The following is a 19474-nucleotide window of genomic DNA, read 5'->3' on the forward strand; positions in this document are numbered from 1 at the left end:
GGCTGCCAGCTTTGCAGAGACTTTGCCTTCTCCTCCAGGCCGGGTGTGTTTCAATGTTTGTTTTCTTACGGCGCTGCCCCAGTGCTGCTTTCCAGAGCCCTTCCCGAGGTACCACCAGCCCAGAGGGCCCTGCAGCTCTGCCAGACGTGTCACAGGCTCGGCCATGGGACTGTTTTGGTGCCACCAGACCAGCTGGCACAACAGCAAGCAGAGCTTGAGAGCTGGGGCAATCCCTGCCAGGCTGCTGGGAGCCCTTGTCTTGGGGCAGCGCCTGCCTTTGAGCTGTTAAGTTGGTTTTAATAATTTTTGGTATTAAACATGTGTCAGTGCAGAGTGGTGTGTTATTTGCTGTCAGCACATGAGTTGCTGCTGAGGTTGGGGTGGGGGATAGCAGTGGGACACGTTCTGAGGATGACAGCAGCTCTGTCCCACCTGCTTCTGCTGCTCCCCTCCAGCTGAGGAGGTCTGGGCAAACCAGATACACAACAAAGCGCCTTGGGTCCCCTCCCTGCAGCTCTGCACCCACAAACACCCCCTGGGCCACTCCCAACCGTGCTCAGCATCAGCCAGGCCCCTCCCCAGAGAAGAACGCGAGGCCACGCGTGTTAATGTCACTTTATTGCTCATTCCGTTTCGACTATAGAAAAAAAAAAAGGGCGAGAAGCCCGTGTACAAATTGGACGTGATACAGGGGGGGCCGGGGCCCCGCTGGGCGCTGCCAGCTGTGCTTTGGGTGCTGCCACCGCTGCCAGTCACCCCACGGCAGCTCCGGGGGACACGGCCCGCCCCGGGGGGCTCGGGGGGCAGCCGGGCAGGAGCGGCCAGCTCGGGCTAAGGCACAATGGCGGCGAGGCCGGGGGCAGTCGCTGCTGGCGGCCGCCCGGAGCCTCGTGTGCAAAGGAGAGGAGGGGGCTCAGGAGGGGGGAGAAGCTTCACATTAGCCCCAACGGAGGGGTCAGGGCACGGGCCGGGGGGGTCCAGGCTGGGGGGACTTGGCCCACACCGAGCAGAAGGTGGGAGAGGGGGTGCGGTGGTGGCAGAAGGTGCCCGGGGTGGGACTCGGCCCCAGGTCACATAACACCCCCCGGGCTCTGCCCCACGGCCCCTCCCGCAGCCCCTGCCCACCTCCCGTAGCTGACAAACCAGAGACCGCTTTGTCTTTGTCGTGGACCCCCCGGCCCGGCCGCGCTGGAGACGGGCGTCTTTGGCAAAAATAAAAAAATAAAAAATAATCAAGGCGAGTGGCCGCCCGAGGGCGAATCGGCCGGGCCCCGGGGCTGGCCCGGGTGCTCTGGGCATCCCTGATGGCGAGGCAGGGCCCAGGGGCTCAGTCTGGGACAGGCCCTGCCCCACCTCCCAAAAACACGGGGAGCGGCCGGCTGAGCCCCTGCCTTCGGGACGGGAGGTCAGTGCTTTGCTTCGGGGCGAGGAGCACCGCATTCCCCGGCCGCCCCAGCATGGACGTGACCGCCTCTCCCCCGTCCCCTCCTGCTGCTCAGACCCCACCGTCCCCCTCCGTCAGTCTGTCCCCGAGCCCCGGGCGGACCGGGGGGTGCTCGGGTCGGGCACACACCCCCGGCCCAGCGCCGGCCGCTCCCGCTCAGCTCGGAGGCGTCGCTCCGGCCACGACGGACGAACTACTCACGGCCCGCGGCGGTCGGGGAGGCACAGTCCGGGTCCCGTCGCGGCAAAGCCGAGCGCCGGCGGGTCCCACCGCGGCGGGGCCGGAGCGACGCGGCGGCTGCCGAGGGCGGCCCCTCGCCCGGGGGCGGCCCTGAGGTAAGGAGCGGGCTCATGTCCTCCAAAGCCTCGGGGCGCAGCCCGGCCTCACAGCTTGTGCGTCGCTGCCGCCCGGTGCCGGGGGTCCCGGCACCCCCCACGGCAAGGGGCGGAGGTGCCGCGGGGTCAGTCCCTGATTTATCGGCTTCTCCCGGGCAGGCCGGGCCGCTGCTCGAGGGACGCGCCGTCCATCCATCCCGGAGCGGCTCTCGCGGGACCTTCGCTACGAGCGAGTTCTCCGGGACCGTCGGCAGCGCCGGGGGACGAGCGCCCACCGCCTCTCGCCCCCCCCCAGCTCCACACGGGGCAGCGAGGGGAGCCCCCCAGCCCCCCGGCCAGGCCGGTGCTAGGGGGGCGAGTATCGCTCTATGGTCCGGGCAGCCTCGGTGTGCAGGTGCGGAGCCTGCGCCAGCACCTCGGCCGCCTTGTCCTGGCTCAGCCCCAGGTGCTCGGCCGTGAACTTGGCCAGGGGGTAGAGGCTCTCCATGGCCTTGGGGTCGCTGAGGAAGTGCGAGGTGTGGGAGAGCAGCTCGGCCGCCTTCTCCTGCTTGAGCCCCAGCTGGTCGGCGGTGAGACGGGCCATGGCGTAGACGCTGTCGGGGAAGTCCAGCTTGGCTTTGCCGTCGGGGCCGGCCGCGTGCATCTTCATGTGGCTGATGAGGTTGCGCTGCTGGGCGAACTTCCCGCCGCACACCTGGCACTCGTAGGGCTTCTCGCCCGAGTGGATGCGCATGTGCTCGGTCAGGCGGTACTGGCGGGTGAAGCGCATCCCGCAGGCGTCGCAGGCGAAGGGCTTCAGGCCGAGGTGGCTGCGCATGTGGCGGGTCATGGTGCCGCGCTGCGTGAACTTCTTGCCGCAGATGGTGCAGGGGTAGGGGCGCGTCAGCCAGTGCGTCTTCTCGTGCTGCCGCAGCGTGGCCGGGTCCTTGTAGGACTTGTCGCAGGAGGAGCAGCGGTAAGGCCGCAAGATGTCACCCAGCCCCGGGCCACCTTTGTCCAGGAAGGGCACGGCCTGCTCGGCCGCGGCCTTGTGATAGAGCTCCTCTTCGTTGTGGGCCTCCACGTGGGCGTTGAGCTGCTCGGAGCTGGGGAAGCCCTTGCCGCAGGGGATGCACACGTACAGGTTGTCGCCCAGGCTCTCCGGCTCGTAGCCCAGGTGGTTGCAGTAGCGGTCCAGAGCATCGCCGGGCGAGGGGCCTTCGCTGCTGCCCGTCTCCTCACTCGTGCTGTTATCAGGCTCCAGGTCGTTGCTCTCCACACTGGGGTAGCGGGACTGCGGCGCCGCAGGCGGCGATTCGGCCTTCTCCTCCCGCTCCAGCTCCTTCTCCGCCTCTCCCTCGTCCAGGTAGGGGCCCAGGGGCTCGTGCTTCATCCAGCGGTACATCAGCTCTCTCCCATCAGCGCGGGGCAGCGGGGGCTCGGCACAGGGCGGCGTGCTGCGGAAAGGGTCGGGGGCGTGGGGGTGTCCCCCCGGCTCTCCGCCCGGCGGGGAGTCCTTGTAGGCAGCGGCGTGGCTGCCCAGGAGGCCGGCGCTGACGGGAGGGCTGTCGTGCCGTGGGGGCAGCGAGGGCTCGCGGGGCTCGCTGGGCAGCAGGCGGTCGGTGGGCAGGAGCTGGGCAGAGGGGCCGGTGGGGCTCTTCTTGGAGAGGTCGAGGCCGCAGGGCGGCGAGCAGTGGCGCTCGGGCGGGCACAGCCCGTGGGGGTGCAGCGGGGCGCCCTGGGCGGCCGAGGCGTACAGCTCCCCGCACTGCGTGTTGAGCGGAGCCGCCGGCTCCACGGGCGGCAGGTCCACGGGCCGCGGCGTCCCCGAGTAGCAGGCCTGGATGACCGGCGTGGCGGCCCTCAGCCCGCGGCCCAGCTTGTAGGGCGCGTAGCCCCCGCGCAGGTGGCAGTACTTGCCGCTGCGCTTCAGCTTCTTCTTGCACAGGGCCACCAAGCCGGGGATCTGGAGGTAGCTGGCGGCAGCCAGCACAGCACCCAGGCTCTGCTCGCTGCCCGGCTCGCAGTCGGCCAGGCGGCCGGTGTAGATGAAGTCGAGGATGAGGCGGAAGATGCCGGGGCTCACCATCTCATGGTCCAGGTTGAGCAGGTTGTCGTGGACCACCAGCGACTTGAGGTAGGCGCTGCTGGCGGCCAGGATGTTCTTGTGCGCTCGGAAAAGCGCGTTCTGCACCACGATGATCACGTCGCACAGGAAACCCTTGGTGCGCTGCGTGTTCAGCTGCAGCAGCAGCTGCCGCGAGTGGCTCGGCACCTCCATGGCGTCCAGCATCCCGCTCCTCGCCCGCCGCCCTGCAACACAGCGGCCGCCCCGTCAGCGCCGTGCCCGGCCCCGCACGCCCGCGGCGACGCGCGGGGGGCTCGACGTGCGCGGCCGGGGCTTCCCCCGCGCGTGGGGCGGGCGGCGTGGGAGGGTCGGCTCTCAGCCCCACGCACCGCCGCCTCCCGCCCGCTCTGCGCGGCCGCCCGGCCGGTGCCACCGCTTATATGGGGGCTCGTTTCTCGGCGGGTCGGGGGGGCGGGAAGGGGGCGAAAACCCCCGGAGGGTTTTTGGAGAAAGTGACATCACCCGCCGCCGCCGCCAGTGCCGCGCCCCTGCCCCGCCAGCCCTGGGATCCCGCGCCCACCTGCCGGGGCGGCGCAGGGCGGGGGGACACCCCGAGGCGCTGCCCGCCGCTCGCCCGCCGCTCCCCGCGCCCCGCCGCCGTCCCGCTCCCCGCCGCGCCTTCCCCGCTTCTTATGCGCCCCGGTCCCGGGAGGCGGCCGGCCGGACCCCCCGGGCGCCCCCCGCCCCCGTTTCCTCTCCCCCCCTCGAGGTGAGCGGGGGGAAGGTTGGGGGTGTGGGGGGGGAGCGGGACCTCCCTTCCCGCCTCCGTTCCGGTGCCGGTGCCCCCCGCCCAGGTGCGTAAAGCCAAGCGCCCGCGGAGCTGCTTTCTCGGCCGATTTTCCCGTATTTCGGGGTCTTCCCCCCCTCCTTTTACCTGGGCGTCCGGTGGCCTCCGCCAGCCAGCTGAGGTCTCGGTGAACTCTCATGGCTCAGCCCCTGGGGGGCCGCCGCCGGTTGCTGCTCCCCTCCACCCTCCTCTTCCTCTGCTGCTTCTCTCCCTCCATACCCCGCGCTCCCGGCCGGTCCTACGGAACGGGAGGAGGAGGAAGAGGAGGAGGAGGTGGTTGTGGAAGAAGCAGCAGCGGTTCCTCGGGGTTCCCGACGCCGCCAGCTCGGAGGTGAAACCCGGGCTGCGAACTCCCCCTGACCCCGGCCTGAACTCCGAGCAGCGCCGCTGGCTGTTAAAGGGACGGCGGGAGGTTTTCCTCCTCCCATCCCCGGGCGGGGCACCGACAAGCCGGGCCCCCCCTTTACACACCCCTCCCTCCCCATCCCGGTCTCCTCCTCCTCCTCCCAGCCCGGATTTTCCCTCCTCCCGGCTCTTCTCCCGCCGCGCCCCGACCGCCCCCTCGGGGGTCTCTGTCCTTGGGACGTCGCCCTTTGCCCGGGGACACCCCGGGTGGGGCCGGGAGCCCCGAGGAGGGGGAGAGCCGGGGTGTCCCCGGGCTAAGGGCGATGTGTCCCCCCCGTCGGTACCGCTCGTAGGGCGCCATCTAGCGGCTCCCGGTGCGCTCCACCCGCCCGTTACCGGGGGCGGCTCCTCCCCGCGCAGGTGGGACCCGACGGGGCGGACGGAGCCGGGGAACGATAAAGCGGAGGGGTTTCGCCTGCCGCCCCGCCCGAGGGATGGACGCGGATACACAAAGCGGGGTGGCACCCCTCGGTTGGGAAGGCTGGAGCGGGTGGGATCATTCTGGGGTGCAGAGGGTGAAGCATCGTGTCCGATGAGAGGAGATGATGCGGGAAAGGCTCCGGGGAGCAGGGAGGGAAGGAGACGGGCCTGATTTGCTGGTGAGGGGGGAGAGCAGAAAGCGGGAGGGGCGCGCAGCGCTGGCGCCCAGATGTGCGGTGGCAGTGGCTCGGGGTGGGCTTGCGGTGGTTTGGGATGAGGAGGAGAAGGAGAAGGAGGGGGAGGCAGAGCCACGTTTCCCCCGGCTTCATCCCCCCAGCCGTCCCTGAAAAGGCCGCTGTGCTGGGGGTGCTGCGCGGGGTACCCCCCTTGGCGCGGGGGGAGCCGCCTCTCGCTTCGCACTTTCACTTCTCCTTTCTCACAGCCGCAGCCTCTTGCACAACCTCCTGGTACAGCAAAGCATCGTGATGGGCTTCCCAGGACGGCTGCTGATCCCGGCGTGTCCCGCTGGCACCCCCTGACCCCAGCAGGGCACCCCGGGCAGTGGCCACCCCTCCCACTTGGGCTCCTGGGGTTTCACCCCATAACTCTGGTCCCCCGGCGAGTGGGAGCCAATGTGGGGTCCCTGGTGCCTGGGACAGCAGGGCAGCCCTGAATTTGGGACAAAAACCGATGTGTGCTGGCAGGGAGGGTGCAGGCTGGTGGCAGCTCAGCATCAACTCACCTGGAACTCATCCTCAGATTCCCTTCAGACTCAGCGCGTCCCGCTTCACTACGGAGACATCCCCTGGGGGCCGGGACGGAATGTCAGTGCCCGTGGGGAGCCTGCAGCGGGCTCATCCCAGGCACGGCTCACAAATCCCCCCTCCCTGCTCCCGTGCTGGGCTCTCGGCCACAGGGAAGCGCTGGGATCCTGGGAGCGGGGCGTGGGCGACCCTCGTTAGAGCCGCGGTTTAATCCCAACTCCCCGGGCACTAATTTCTCCCCCCTCTCCCATTTATTTATTTTTTTTTCCCTCTTCAATTAACGGCTGGAAGTGTTTCAGGTTCTGGCAGCGAGCTCTGGACGTCGCTGTGAGCGATGGCTCCCGCGGGCTCCGTCCCGGTAATTTATGGGGCTGAGCTGCATAAATCACGGCAGCGAGCGGCGCCCAGACAGCTGCATCCCCCGGGGCCGGCCGGGACCCCGGGCTGCCCCAGCTACCTGCTGAGTGACGCCCGAGCCCGGGGGCAGCGGCCGAGAGAGGGAATGGAAAAACTCTTCACCTTTTCCACCCTCCTTCGCAGCTCCTCTCCCATTCCGGGGCGGATCGATGCCCGTAGGGGGTTGGGGCAGGTGGAGGGGATTTTTTTTTTTTTTTGCATGAGTATCCCCCGTCTTGCCCTGCTCAGCCTTCTGGAGGGATCCTAACACAGCAGCCTGACCCTGCGCTCTGCACCCAGAGCTCTCAAAACCCGCCGGGTCCTCGCAGAGAGCTGCAGCCGGTGTCCGGCTCCGAGGGGCGGGGACGGCCGGGCTGCAGGACCGCGAGCAGAGCCAGCGCCGGCGCCCGGCAGCGCCAAGGGGAAAGGGGCATTTTCGCCTCAATGTGCTGAGCAGATTGGAACCAGCTCTGGTTAAGTCATTGGCTCTGTTGGGAGGTCTGAGCTGGGAGCGTTTCCCGCCTGTGCCCCTCCCCACGATCAATCAAAGTTGCAGCAAATTAGCCCAGATGCTGGGAGATTCGGTTCAAATCCAGCTGTGGTTTGGATCGCGTTCGCATGCCTGGCCTTCATGTGGGACTGGGCTTTTGGACAGGATACAGCCCCCCGGTCTCTGCAGGGCCCTGTTTCCCAGCGCAGCCTCTCCCCAAAGCCCACACACATGTCTTGCATTACGGCGCGTTGGCCAGCGGGGCCGCATCCGCAGCGCCAGGAGCCTGCAGCCCCCGCTGGCAGCTCGGCTCCTTTTCCCGGCGGTGCCGGGGCACAGCAGCCCCGAAACTGCGGCCCCTTGTGTGTGCGAGGGGATGCGTGTCCCCTCCACCTGGGCTAGGCTGAGCCTGGGAAACTCGTGACGCGGCTGAGCTGTTCCAGGCTGGGCAGGGATCGCCGCTGCCCATCTCCTGAACCGTCCCAGTGCCAAGCCCTGCCTGCTGCAAAGCGAGCCTGGGGGCAGCCACGGGGCCCTGCCAAGTTCTCCCAGGGTGCTCCCCATCATGAGAGGATCCCTGAAAGGCAGTGGGAAGGGCAGAGCTTCCCTGGCACAGCACAGGCCCAGCCAGGGTGGCTGCTCTCTGCTGTGCTGTCTGGGTGGCATTGCTGGGTGGGCAATGGGAGTCATCCCCTGTGGGGTGATGCTCAAGTGGCTGAGGGGGCCTTGTCTGTGGACCAGTCCCTGATGGGGCAATGGGACCCCTTTCTTGTCTGGTGACACTGAGAGGACCCTTTTCTGCAGAGTGATGCTTGGTCAGACAAGGGCGCCTATCCCTGCAAGGTGACATTTCATGGAGCAGGGCAACCCTTCCTTGGAAGGGGAAGGACATCCAGGTGCACAAGAGACAGAATCAAACAGCGGGAGCCAAGACTGGGAGACACCTCGGGAAGTCCTCACCCAACCCTCTGCTGCAGCAGGGCCACCCAGGGCTGGCTGCACAGGACCTTGGCCAGGTGGTTTTGGACATCTCAAAGGACTCCAGCACCTCCCTGGGCAGCCCATGCCAGCGCCCCCCTCCCAGTGTGAAGTGTGACCTCCCTGATGGTCAGAGGAACCCGTGGGGCTCAGTCTGTGCCACCTGCCCCTGGCACTGGGCACCACAGAGCTGAGTGTGGCTCTGTCCTCTCTGCACCCTCCCTCCACGGGTCACTGATGGGCCCCTGGAGCTTTCTCCTCTCCAGCCACTCCCAGCTCTCTGCCTCTCCTCATCAGAGAGATGCTCCAGGCCTTTACTCTTCTTAGTGGTCCTTCCCTGGACTCTCTCCAGTATTTCCATGCTGGGAGCCCAGCTCTGGACCCCACAGCCCAGGACTGAGCAGGGGGGAAGGATCCTCTCACTGCTGTCAACCAACATAAACCAGGACACCATTCACCTCCTTCATCTCAAGGACAAATGGTCAACTTCCTGTCCCCCAGGACCACCAAGGTCTTTTCCAGTGAACTGCTGTCCAGACAAACAGTCCCTGGGATATCCCAGAGCTCAGGGATTTTCCTCCCCAGGAACAGGGCTTTGCAATTCCCCTTGTCCAGCTGGGGTCCAGTGGGATCCCTTCTTTATGGGGGGATGTTTGGGAAGACAAAGGGCACCCAGTCCCTGTGAGGGGATGCTTTGTGGAGAAATGGGACCCTTTCCTTGTGGGATGATGCCTGATGGGGTGACAGGACCCATCCTCTGCGGGCAGATGAGGATCCTGACCCTGTGGGTTGAAGTTTGGTGAGATGATGGGACTCCTTTCCTGACGGGTGATGCTTTTTAGGGGGCAGTGGGACCCCTTGTGGGGTTAAATTTCAGTCAAAAAAGGGCACCCATCCCTGCAAGGTGCTGTTTCCTGGGGCAGCGGGATCCCTTCCTTGTAGGATAACACTTGGTGGGGTGATGGAAACCCTTCTCTGCACTCAGGTGACGATCTCATCCCTCTGGGATGATGCTTAGTGAAACCATGGGACCTCTTCCCTTATGGATGATGCTCCATGGGGCAGTGGGGCACTTCCATGTGGGACAATTCTAAGGAAAAGGCACCCATACCTGCCTGAGGTTGTTTTCTGGAGCAGCGGCACCCCTTCCTTGCAGCACAACGCTCAGATTGGGCGAGGAACACTTCCAGCAGGGTGACAATTTGGGGTTCAAGGTGCTGACACCCTTTTCCTTCGGAGTGACGCATCATGGGGACAACATCATCCCTTCCTTGCGGAGTCACCTCCAAGCAGGTGAACACTCCACCCCTGTAGAGTCACGACAGCACAATGACACACCTCCATCCCTCATCTCAGGTGAGGCCATACCACTCCCAATCCTCCTCCAACCCCACAGGTGACCTCCCCCTCCCCACCCACATCCCCGCGCCCTCTGTCCCCTCCTCCCGCGACAGGGACACGCTGTAATCACTGGTGGGAAGCCCACGAGATGGCAGCAACGGGCCGCTCTCCGGGATGCGACACCCCCACCTCGGGGGCCGCGATCCCCCCACTCCGCGTCCCGGTACCCCCGACGCGCACAAAGTGCGCGTCGGGGGTACCGGGGACGCGGAGTGGGGGGGATCGCGGCCCCCGGAGGAACGACGGAGCTGCGCAGCCGGTTGCGGGTGGGCCGGCCCCAGTTGCTGACTAATCCCGGGGCTGAGTCACGGTTGCGGCGGGGAGCGCTGCGGCAGCAATTCCCTCCCTCCCCTTTCCCGAACCGGAGAGCCCCGACGGGGCGAGCGCTGGTGCTGCGTGGGGAAAAAAAAAAAAATAATTAAAAAAAAAAAATGAAAAGAGGGGAGAAGAGTGGGGATACCCCAATTTGGCAGTGAGGCGTTTTGGAGAGTTCTAGGAGGGGTGGCAGCATCTTGATGGGGAGGTCGGGAGGGTTAATCCTCTGAGCTGCTCTGCGGTTTTTTTTTTTGGGGGGGGGGGGGGCGTGTTTGAGGGGTAAGGGGAGTGGGGAGAGCGCGGCTCCAGGCCCCCGTGGCAGCGTGTGGCCTTGCAGCAGCGTGCGGCCTTGCGCAGCGGCGGATGCTGGCGGGCGCGGATGCTGCTGTCAATGACAACGCCGCTGTTGCTGTGGTTACCGGTGTGATGCTTCGCCAGAGCAGAGTGAGGTCAGACGGCTCCGGCAGGAATGGGGGGGATGCATGGATGGATGGATGGATGGATGGATGGATGGATGGATGGATGGATGGACAGGTGCATAAAGGGGGAAAGGATGCTCTCAAATCCCCCTGGATATGATGCCAGGCCCATCTTGGGGGGTGCTGGCACTTGGGAAGGAGCAAGGGGCCAAAATTAATTCGCCCATGAAGCCGCAACCTGTTTCTGTAGCACTGATGGTTTTTGGGGCACCCAGCCCTGGTGGGAGTGAGGGCCAGGCCCCACTGTGAGGCTGGAGGGGTCAGGGCAGCACGGTGCTGCAATGAAATGCTCACCCCATGTATTCTAAACTCACCCCCCACCACCACTTTGTGCTGTCCCATTATCCTGCAGCGCCCTGGAGTGCCACCCATGGGTGCTTGTGACACTGGCAGGACAGGGGTTCTCATGAGGGGGCACGTGGGAGGTGCTGCTCAGGTGAGGGATGCAGGTGGGCAGGGGGCACCCCCAGGGTGGTGCCCAGGTGTGGGGACCTCTGTGCAACCCCTCCCCATGATGGGGGGCTCAGACAGCCCCGGATGAGCAGCCACGAGGCCAGGAGGGGGCCACGTTCTGGCCTAGTGGGGTGGTCAGGAGTGATGGGTGCCCTGGGCTCCCATGGGTGCCTGGATGGACACCTCGTGTCTGGGGCAGGGGGTGTCCCACGCCGCATCCCCAGGGTGTCAGGACCCTCAGTTTGTGTCTCAGTGGGTGTTTCAGCTCCTGAATCTGGCAGCAGGTGGAGAAGGGATGTGGGGTGCTGGGTGCTCTCCACTGCACTCCTCGAGCTGCCGGGGAACGCGGGGGGCTCCGGAGGGGTCGGGGGGGGCCCGGGGGTCCTGTTGCAGCCCGGACCCCCTGCCCGGCTCCGGGCCGCTGTTCTCCCCCCGCGCCGATATAAATAGTAGCGTCTTCCCGTTCCCTAAATTTCCTCGCTGACGTAGCGCTCACGTCATTGTGTAGGTTGATGCTTTTCTATGAATGAGCCGAGATCCCCGTTACTACGAGCCCGATCCTATAAAAGCCCCGCGCGCTGCGGACAGCGCAGCACCGACACCGGCGCCGGCCCCGCCGGGAGCCGCGGGGCCCCTGCCCGGCCCGGCAGCCGCGGGGCCCGCGGGAGGTAAGGCACCGGCCGGCTCGGCCCGCAGGTAAGCGGGGACGGAGCCCGGTGCGGGGGCGGGAGGGGGCGGCGGAGCCCCGCGGCACCGAGCGCTGCACCTGCCGGCCCCGGGGCGGGGGGTGAGGCGGAGCGGAGGGCAGCGGGGGCCGGGGCGGGGGGAGAGCTCTGCGGCGGGCGGGGGCGGCTGGCGCAGCCCCACGTGCGGGCCGGGCGGCGGGGGCGGCGGGGCCGGGCGGCGGCGGCGGGGGCGGTGCGCGGGGGCGGGCGCTGAGCGCGGGGCCGCCCCGGGGGGGGCGCGGCGGGGACCGGCCGCCCGCACCTTGCGGGGGTTTGGGGGGAAAAGGGGGGGAGGTTGGGGGCGGGGAGAGGTGCGGAAGCGCATCCGCGTGCGGGGCTGCGCGCGGTTCGTGTCCCGCTCCGCGGTGACACCGGCGCCCGCTGTCCCCCCTCTCCGAGCCTCCCCCGACGGGACCCCCGGCCCCATCCCGCGGTGCCGCCGTGCCCGGCGCTCTCCACCGCCGCCTCCTCGGGTTCCCCCGCAGCCCCGTGTCCCCAGCCCGGGCGCTGCCGGCTCCGCAGCCCGCGGGAGGGGGGGGGGAGTCTATCGCCTTCGCCCCGCTGCGTCTAAAGAGCGCGGAGAGCCCGTTGAGGAGAGCCCGAGTCAGAGCGTCGGCACCTTGGCTCTAGACTGCTTACTGCTGCGTAGGGACAGGACAGTAACAGTCTACAGTCATGGCTACTGAAGCATGACCCACCGCCGGCACCGGCCCCGGCCCCGGCCCCGCACCGGCCCCGCCGCAGCGCCGGGGGGGCGGGCGCTGTCCGTGGTGCTGAGCCGTCGGGGAGCGCGCCCCGACGGGGGCGGAGGGGAAAGGCGGGAAGGGGCGGGGATGGGGGGGGTGTCCCGGTGCCCGCCTGACCCCGCTCTCTCTTTCCCCCCCCGCAGACACCGACCCCCCCGCGGCGGAAGCCCCCCCCGCCTTCCCGCTGCAGCCCAGGTAGGGGGGGACCCCCGGCGGGGCGGACACGCGTGGGAGGGCGGGGGGCGGGGAGGGGGGCGGGCGGACGCTACCGATGCTGCCGATGCTACCGACACTCCCCCCTCCCGAGCACCGGGAGTCCCCCCCGCGCCGCCGGCGGGGGTCGGGCGCGCTCGCTGCGGTGGCGGGGACGCCTCCTCGCCGTCGCCAAGGCACCGGCTGCCCCCTCCCGGCCCGCCCTCCCGGCCCCCCCCTCCCAACTCCGACGCCGCCCGGGCGACCGTGGCTTTAGATTGTTACTGTGCCGCTGGGGGGGTAACAGTCTACAGCCATGGTCGCCGGGACAGGCGGACTCGCAGCGCGGGCAGCACCGGCTCCCCCCGTTCGCCCACCCCCGGGGGTCCCCGAGGCGGCGGAGGGGGGGTCCCGTCGGGGGCGGCCCGCCTCCCGGGGCAGTAGGAGCTCACATGCAGGATGCAGCTCACCGCACATCAACTCTTACTGTTCGGGGGGGCGGGCGCCGAGCGGCTCCTCCTCTGGCGGCGGGAACGATGGAGACCCCCCTCCTCGGATCCCCCGTCCTGCCCCCCGCCCCGCAGCCCCTCACCTGCCCTCCCGGCGGGGACCCGGAGCCCCTGGGGGACCGTCCCCGCCGGGCTCGTCCCGCCGCATCTGTCCGCTCGGCAATCGGGGTCCCGGCCCCCCGCCCCGTCCCCCCCGCCTGGCCGCCGGTGCTCGGGGGGCCGCGGGCCGGTGGCGGAGCGGGGCTGGCGGCGGGGCCGGCGCGGCGGGGACTGAGCGCGGCCCGCGGGGCCGGGGCGGGGGCGGCTGGGGGCGGTCGCAGGTTGCACAACCCGCCCGGCGCGGCCAGGAGATTCCTGAGCGGCGAAGTCAGAGCGGCCCGGCCTGCCCCGGCACCGGGCACCGGGCCTTCGGCAGCCGGCGGCGACCGGTGCTGGCCGGGCAGGGCTCCTCGCGGGGGGCACCGGGGAATTCACAACCCTGGAGACGGAGAGAGGGGGCTGGAAGGGCTGTAGTGACCACCCAGATCCTGGAGGGGAGGGAGGTACCTAATCCCATGGGGGCACCGGGGATGTAGGGTCAGTCCCAAGTGGGTGAGGGTGGCAGAGGCAAGAGGAACAGGGGGACACCCTGAACAGGCACCTTCAGTCTTGGCATCCTGCAGCACAGGGCTGCCGTGGGTGGCCCACCAAGATTGAGTAGGGGTCACACAGGGTCCCCTGTCCACACTCTCCCTCTCCAAGGCAGCCCCATTAGAATCCCTCACCCATCCATGGGGTCAGGGACCTGGCAGCTCTGCCCTCACCCAGACAGGCATGGCCACCCCCAGGTCCCCAGGGGTCAGCAGGGCCACAGTGGGACACGGGAGCCACAGGCAGGGGAGGATCAGAGGTGGCAGGTCCTCACTGTGCCCTGCCGTGTCTCTTGCTTGTTCCCTTTAACTCCTGCTTTTCCCATTGCTGCTGTTGGTGACGGGCCAAACACCTCACACCTCAGGATGGGGATTTTCGGGCAGTCCCAGCAGTGCTCAGGTAAAACTACAGGTGTGCCCAGCACATCCACACGGCAAAGTTGCCACTGCCACAAAACCCACCCTCCATCCCCTGGGAAACACCTCCTTGTTTGCACCCCGTCAACAGCATCACAGTGCAGTCCAGGCCACGGCAACACCCATGTCCCTTCCAGGGTAACCCCTGAGTGAGGGGACACGTCCCGTGGGCAGCACTGTGGCCCCTTGGACCCCACGCTCCAGCTCGGGAACCTTCCAGCTGCACTGTTGTTTTGAAGGCCAAGTCTCTCCCGCTGACACCCTGGAATCAGTTTTTCTTCCAGAGTACTTAAAAATATCCTGGACTCCTGACACCGGGACTTGTCTTCCAACGGCGCTTCCAAGGCGCTGGGCCTGGGGCCAGCCGTCAGCGCCGGGGGACAGAGGCCGTCCAGCTCCTGTGCTCCTCCTCAGCACAGAGATCACGGCGGTGCTGGGGAGGAATGTGGTGCCAAGGAGGATCACAGCCCCTGCCATGGCCTCTTCCATGATGGAATGGTGCTCAGCAGGGCACAGGCACGGCACAAATGCTCCCTCACCTCAGCAACGCACCCAGCGGCTTCAGAGCGTGTCCCTGCACACGGCCAGGAGGGTGGGAAGGGTCTTCCTGGGACCTCCAAGCCATGACCCTGCAGAGCCCGGCAGCTGAGGATTGGAGTGGACACTGCCTGCAGAGAAGGGACTCTCCCAGTCGGGATTTCCCTGTGCATCCCTGGGAAAGCACGTGGCCCCAGAAAACTTCCAGACAAAACCTGTCACCCACTCCTGGCTTTGCCAAGTGGCATCCTGGCACCGTAGGAATTCAGGGTGGGTCTGGGGGGGCTGAGCCAGCGAAGCTGGTGGGGGCTGCATGGAGAGGTGCTGCTGTTGCCCCCTCAAAGGCTGGGCAGGTTCCCACTGGCCCCACACGCTGTTGCTGCCATCTGACAGCTCTTGGCGAAACGGCCTTTTGTGATTCAGCCGTGTTTATCCCAGCCTGCAGCCCGGCCCAGCGTGGGTTTCCATGGAAAACTTCCATCCAAAACAAGGAGAGAGAAGGAGCTACAGCAGGAGTGACTCAGCCACAACTGGAAGCTTCTGCGAGTGAAGCAGGGAAGGGGGGGCTGTTCCCAATGGCTTGGTCCTGCTCCAGCAGCGGGGCCCGGGGATGGTCCTGGCTGTCCCCTGCCCGTGTCACTGTCACTTCACAGGCAGGAGCTCAGCAGGTTTGAGGGAAACCTTGCTGTAAAACCATCTGGGAAACACGGCACCCTCCTGGAGTGTCCCCTCCCCACGCCTCTGGCAGGTCCCGCTGGTGGGGACAAAGGAGGAAGATGAGTGAGATGAGTAAGGCTCAAACCCTGGCATGAGCCGTACATGACGCCAGGCTCGGTGGGAAGTCGCTTTTTCCAGTGCTGCCCACAGGAAAGTTGGGTGTGCCCCAAGTACCTGGTGTGCCCCAGGTGGGTGGCTGGCAGGGTGGGCAGTGGCAGTGACCTCGAGGTGGCAGTGGCACAGGGGGAAGGCATGCAGGGAGCTGGGGAGAGGTGAGAAAACCACTGGGAGTTTGCAGGGAAGTGGTGGCAGCAGTGTCTCTGCTCGTGCCAGGCTCCTCCTGCCTTCCCTGGGACACTGGGAGAGGCCTGGGGGCTCTGCTCACCCAGGGAAGGGAGAGCAAGGCTGTGCCTGGCCGAGCCCTGCACTCCATGCCCACAGCAGGCTCCACACAAGCGGGGCCACAGCCAGGGTCCTTCCTGTCCCTGAGCTCACTCAGGTGGCTCCAATGGCTGCACTGGGGTATGGAAAGGCCCATCTGGGGACAGGGATGACATCTCCCTTGCCAAAACACCCAGGCGCTGCTGGTAACACTGGTGATTGTCCCCAGGGCCCTCTTGTCCCAGGCAAGTGGCACAGCTGCCACCTGGATCCCAGGCTCACTCCATCATCCCCCTGTTCAGCAATAGCAACTGGCCCACGCTGCTTTGGGGTAAAAAAACAACTCCCCTGGGCCCCACCGGGTGATGGAAAAGGGAACTGCCCAGCATCAAGCTGAGTGAAGGGTGGGAAGGCATCAGCCAGTCTTGTCTCCAGGCTCACCTTTGCGGGCAGCCAAGGACTGTGGCTGCATCTCAAGAACAGACCTGGACCTGCGAGAGAGGCGGGGGCCAGCCCGAGGGCATCTCGCCCGCGGAAGGAGAGGAGAGGGCAGGATTCCCATGGCAAACCCCTCCGCCTGCCGTGACAGCCGCGGGAGCCGCTTCCCTCCTCCCACCACACCGGGACCAAGCAGGACCTCCCTCCGCTGCTCACACAGGCACCTCCTGCGGACAAAGGTCGCGTTTATCTGTTTTTATTAATTTATTTACACCGGTACAGCAGATACCCGGCAGGAGCCATCTTTATGCAGACCCCGGGAAAGAGGCAGGTATTGCAGCACCTCAGGTCACCCATCCCTCCCCGACCCACCCGAGGGATCTGCCTGCAGAGCTGGGACCGTGCTGCTCACTCACCGCACCCTGGGCTTCTTCCCTTTCCTCCCCTCTTCCCTGAAGCCGCCGGGGCCTCCCCGTGCCCGGGAGCTGCGGGGCCGCAGTGCGGCCGTGGCTGCGGAGCCTCCCCCGCGCCGGGAAAGCCCCGCGGTGATCAAACAGCCACCGGGGATGGCGAGGCGGCCGCTGCTGTCCCTGCCCGGCGGCGCGGGGACAGCGGAGATAAAGGCTCCGGTGTGTTGTCACAGCTGGTCGCCGTGCTCAGCCACAGCCCACAAAAAAAAACCAGCCTCTGGTGTCCCCGATGGGACCCCAAGGGGTGTAGGTGCCCCACGCCTTCCCAGCAGATGTGGCACAGCCCAGGTGAAGTGGCACAGCACTGCCCAAGCCCCCCCAGCCCCACAGGGGGGGCTGCAGGGAAACAGCCACATCCTCCTGCCACCATCACCACCGTGCTGCAAACCAGGGCTAAAAATGTGCTGGGGCTGAGAAGTGCTCACTCCTGCTGTGCTGGTTTAACCCAGGGCAGCTCCCAGGCCTCTCCCAGCTGAGTGAACACAGGAAGGGCTCCAGCAGCACAGTGTCCTCCGGCCCTGGCAGAGCTGACACTGCCCTGCCCCGCTGCTCAAACAGGGGGAAAATTCACATTTTTCACCCAGTTTCCCTCTTCTACCAACTCTACACCCCCAAGGAAAGATGGATTAGAGGAGCTCTGCTAGCACTCCCCTCCTGAGACTGGTGCCCAGTGCTGAGCTGGGCAGAAGCTGAGCAGGACACCTGCAACTGGTACAGCAATAAAGATTTTCGTGTGCTCCTGGATAATACAGAGCCACAAACAGCGACAAGTTTTTCTTGTTCATGGAGGCACTTTGTACAAGGAAGATTAAATACACGCATGCCGAGCAAGCAGGCATTTCACTCCTGAAACAAACACCAGCCCTGGCACTGCCAAGGATGAGAGAGTTTTCCAGGCCCAGACCAGCTGGAAGCTTGACTTAATATTAAAAAAACTGAATCTTTGGGGTGTAAAACTGCAGGAGCTCTGAGCTCTGCAGACACTTCCTGTGGCTGAGCTGAGAAACTCTCCTTTTGAGCAGGTGTTTGAGTCTCTGAAAGCACCTTGCACACAGAGCAGTGTCACCTTCCTGCCCTCAACCCCCTCACTGTCACACTCCCACACTCACATGTTACATCATACATGGTATATACATAACATGTAGCTTTATATACATATATATGTATATATTTTATACCGATATATACAACAAAGCTGAAAAAAAGGGAGATAAAGAACCATTTAGCCTGGCCTGGGTGAACACTGAAGAGCAGAACGTGCAGTGAGCTGTTCTCTGGTCCCTCTGGAGGCACGGAAACAGTGATGCTTCACAGGATGGGTTGGCTGCACGTGGCTCACCAGAGCCCTTTTTTTTATTACAGAGCCCATTCTCAAACCTCCCCAGCCCCCGGGCGCTCGGCCTGGCCCTGCGCGGGGCAGAAGCGTTCCAAGAATTCCAGGTAGCCTTTCTTCTGCGCCGCGGCCGCGGGGATGAAGTGCCCGCCGGGGTGCGTGAGGACCACGGGCTCCACGAAGCACTGGGCCAGCTCCCTGCTCAGGGGCGCCGCGATGACGGCGTCGGTGTCGCCCACGACGTGCAGCGTGGGCAGGGCGATGGGCTCCCGGTAAAAGTGTCCGTGCGCCGGGGCGCGGCTGGGGAACCCGGCCACCAGCACGGCGAAGGCCACCGGGAATCGCGGGTCGCCGCGGGCCCGCAGGGCGCACACCATGGCGGCCAGCGCCGCGCCCTGGCTGAAGCCCAGCAGCCCGTCGAAAGGCCCGTGCTCCGCCAGCGCCGCCGCCACGGCCGACAGAGACTCCTCTAGCCCCGCCGGAGCCGCGGCCGCTTCGCCCGCCTCGAACGTGCCGGGCCCGGAGAACCACCACCCGCGGGGGGGATCGTCCCCGTCGGGGTCGTCCTCAGCGCTGGCGGGCAAGAGGTGCGGCGCGTCGATGGCCACCAGCTCGGCGCGGCCGCGCAGGGCCTTGCGGAGCGCGCCGGTGCGCTGGCGGAGGCGGCGGGCGCTCTGCCGGTACCCGTGCAGCGCCAGCAGCCGCAGCGGCCGCGCCTCCGCCATGGCCGCGCCCCCCGCACCGCCGCTTCCGCCTTCCCGCCGAAACGCTGCGCGCTGATTGGTCGGAGAGAAGAGAGCGAGCGGAGCGCCCGAGCGGAGGTGACGCGCGCCCCCTGGCGGTGGGAGGTCGCCGCGAGGGTGAGGACGGGGCAGCCCCGACGGGGCGGGACGCGACCCCCGGTGCGATGGCGGCGGCCGCGGGCAGGGCGCAGCACGGCCTGGTGGGGAACTCCCCACGGACAGCTGGGGTCGGTCCTTGTGAGCAACGGTGTCGTTGGGTTACGGGGTGCGACCCCATCCATTCCAGCGACGGTAGAGCAGGGTCCCGGTGGTGCTTATCCTGGTGGAAGCCATCAGCGGTGCCCTCGCCGCTGCCCGTGCTGGGTCCCGGAGTGCGGCAGCTGCGGGCGACACTCACGAGGCTGCGGGGTCCCCGGTGCTTGGCTGTTCCCCACCCTCGGGCGGGGCGGGGGCCGCGGGTGGCTTCCCCTGCAGGGAGAGGGAGGGTGAGGGATGCCCCAGCCCCAGCCGGAGCTGCGATGAGCCAGGCCGTGCTCAGCCCACAGCACCCCGCGGGGCACTGCGGGGGGAACCCCCCCTTTCCCGGGGAGCCGCGGGGCTCGGCAGGCGCTCACCCCGACCAGGGCTGGGGAGGACCCGCGTGTCCCTCCCCCGGGCCGGGCTGGCACTGTCCCCGTTACTGTTGGATGGCCACGACACCACCGGGTGGCGCTTTTGGTACGCGGCACCGGGTGCTCAGGCAGTCCCGGTGCTCTCACCGGCCCGAGGGACGGGGCGGGGACCCGGTGACGCCCCGCTGCCCACCCACCTGTGCCGGCCGCCCGCGGCGCGGGGGCTGTGTGCCGCCGTGGTTCACCGTCCAC

General features: G+C 66.9%; 2 protein-coding genes across 2 annotated transcripts; both read right to left on the bottom strand.

Annotated features, from left to right (window-relative positions):
* Positions 1-2125: 2125 nt before the first annotated feature.
* On the bottom strand, positions 2126-5094 carry HIC1 (HIC ZBTB transcriptional repressor 1; the record flags this gene model as incomplete). The annotated part of the gene is made up of 2 exons (XM_083875517.1): positions 4761-5094; positions 2126-4071 (listed from the first exon to the last, which is right to left on the bottom strand). Exons 1-2 carry the CDS (start codon positions 4810-4812, stop codon positions 2126-2128), a joined length of 1998 nt encoding a protein of 665 aa, XP_083731643.1. The 5' UTR covers positions 4813-5094.
* Positions 5095-16683: 11589 nt separating this feature from the next.
* On the bottom strand, positions 16684-18593 carry OVCA2 (OVCA2 serine hydrolase domain containing; the record flags this gene model as incomplete). Its single annotated transcript, XM_083875091.1, has 1 exon — positions 16684-18593. One exon carries the CDS (start codon positions 18591-18593, stop codon positions 17907-17909), a length of 687 nt encoding a protein of 228 aa, XP_083731217.1. The 3' UTR covers positions 16684-17906.
* Positions 18594-19474: the final 881 nt, after the last annotated feature.

Source organism: Zosterops lateralis (genome assembly GCF_965231275.1).
Source record: "Zosterops lateralis genome assembly, chromosome: 19".
Taxonomy (NCBI): domain Eukaryota; kingdom Metazoa; phylum Chordata; class Aves; order Passeriformes; family Zosteropidae; genus Zosterops; species Zosterops lateralis.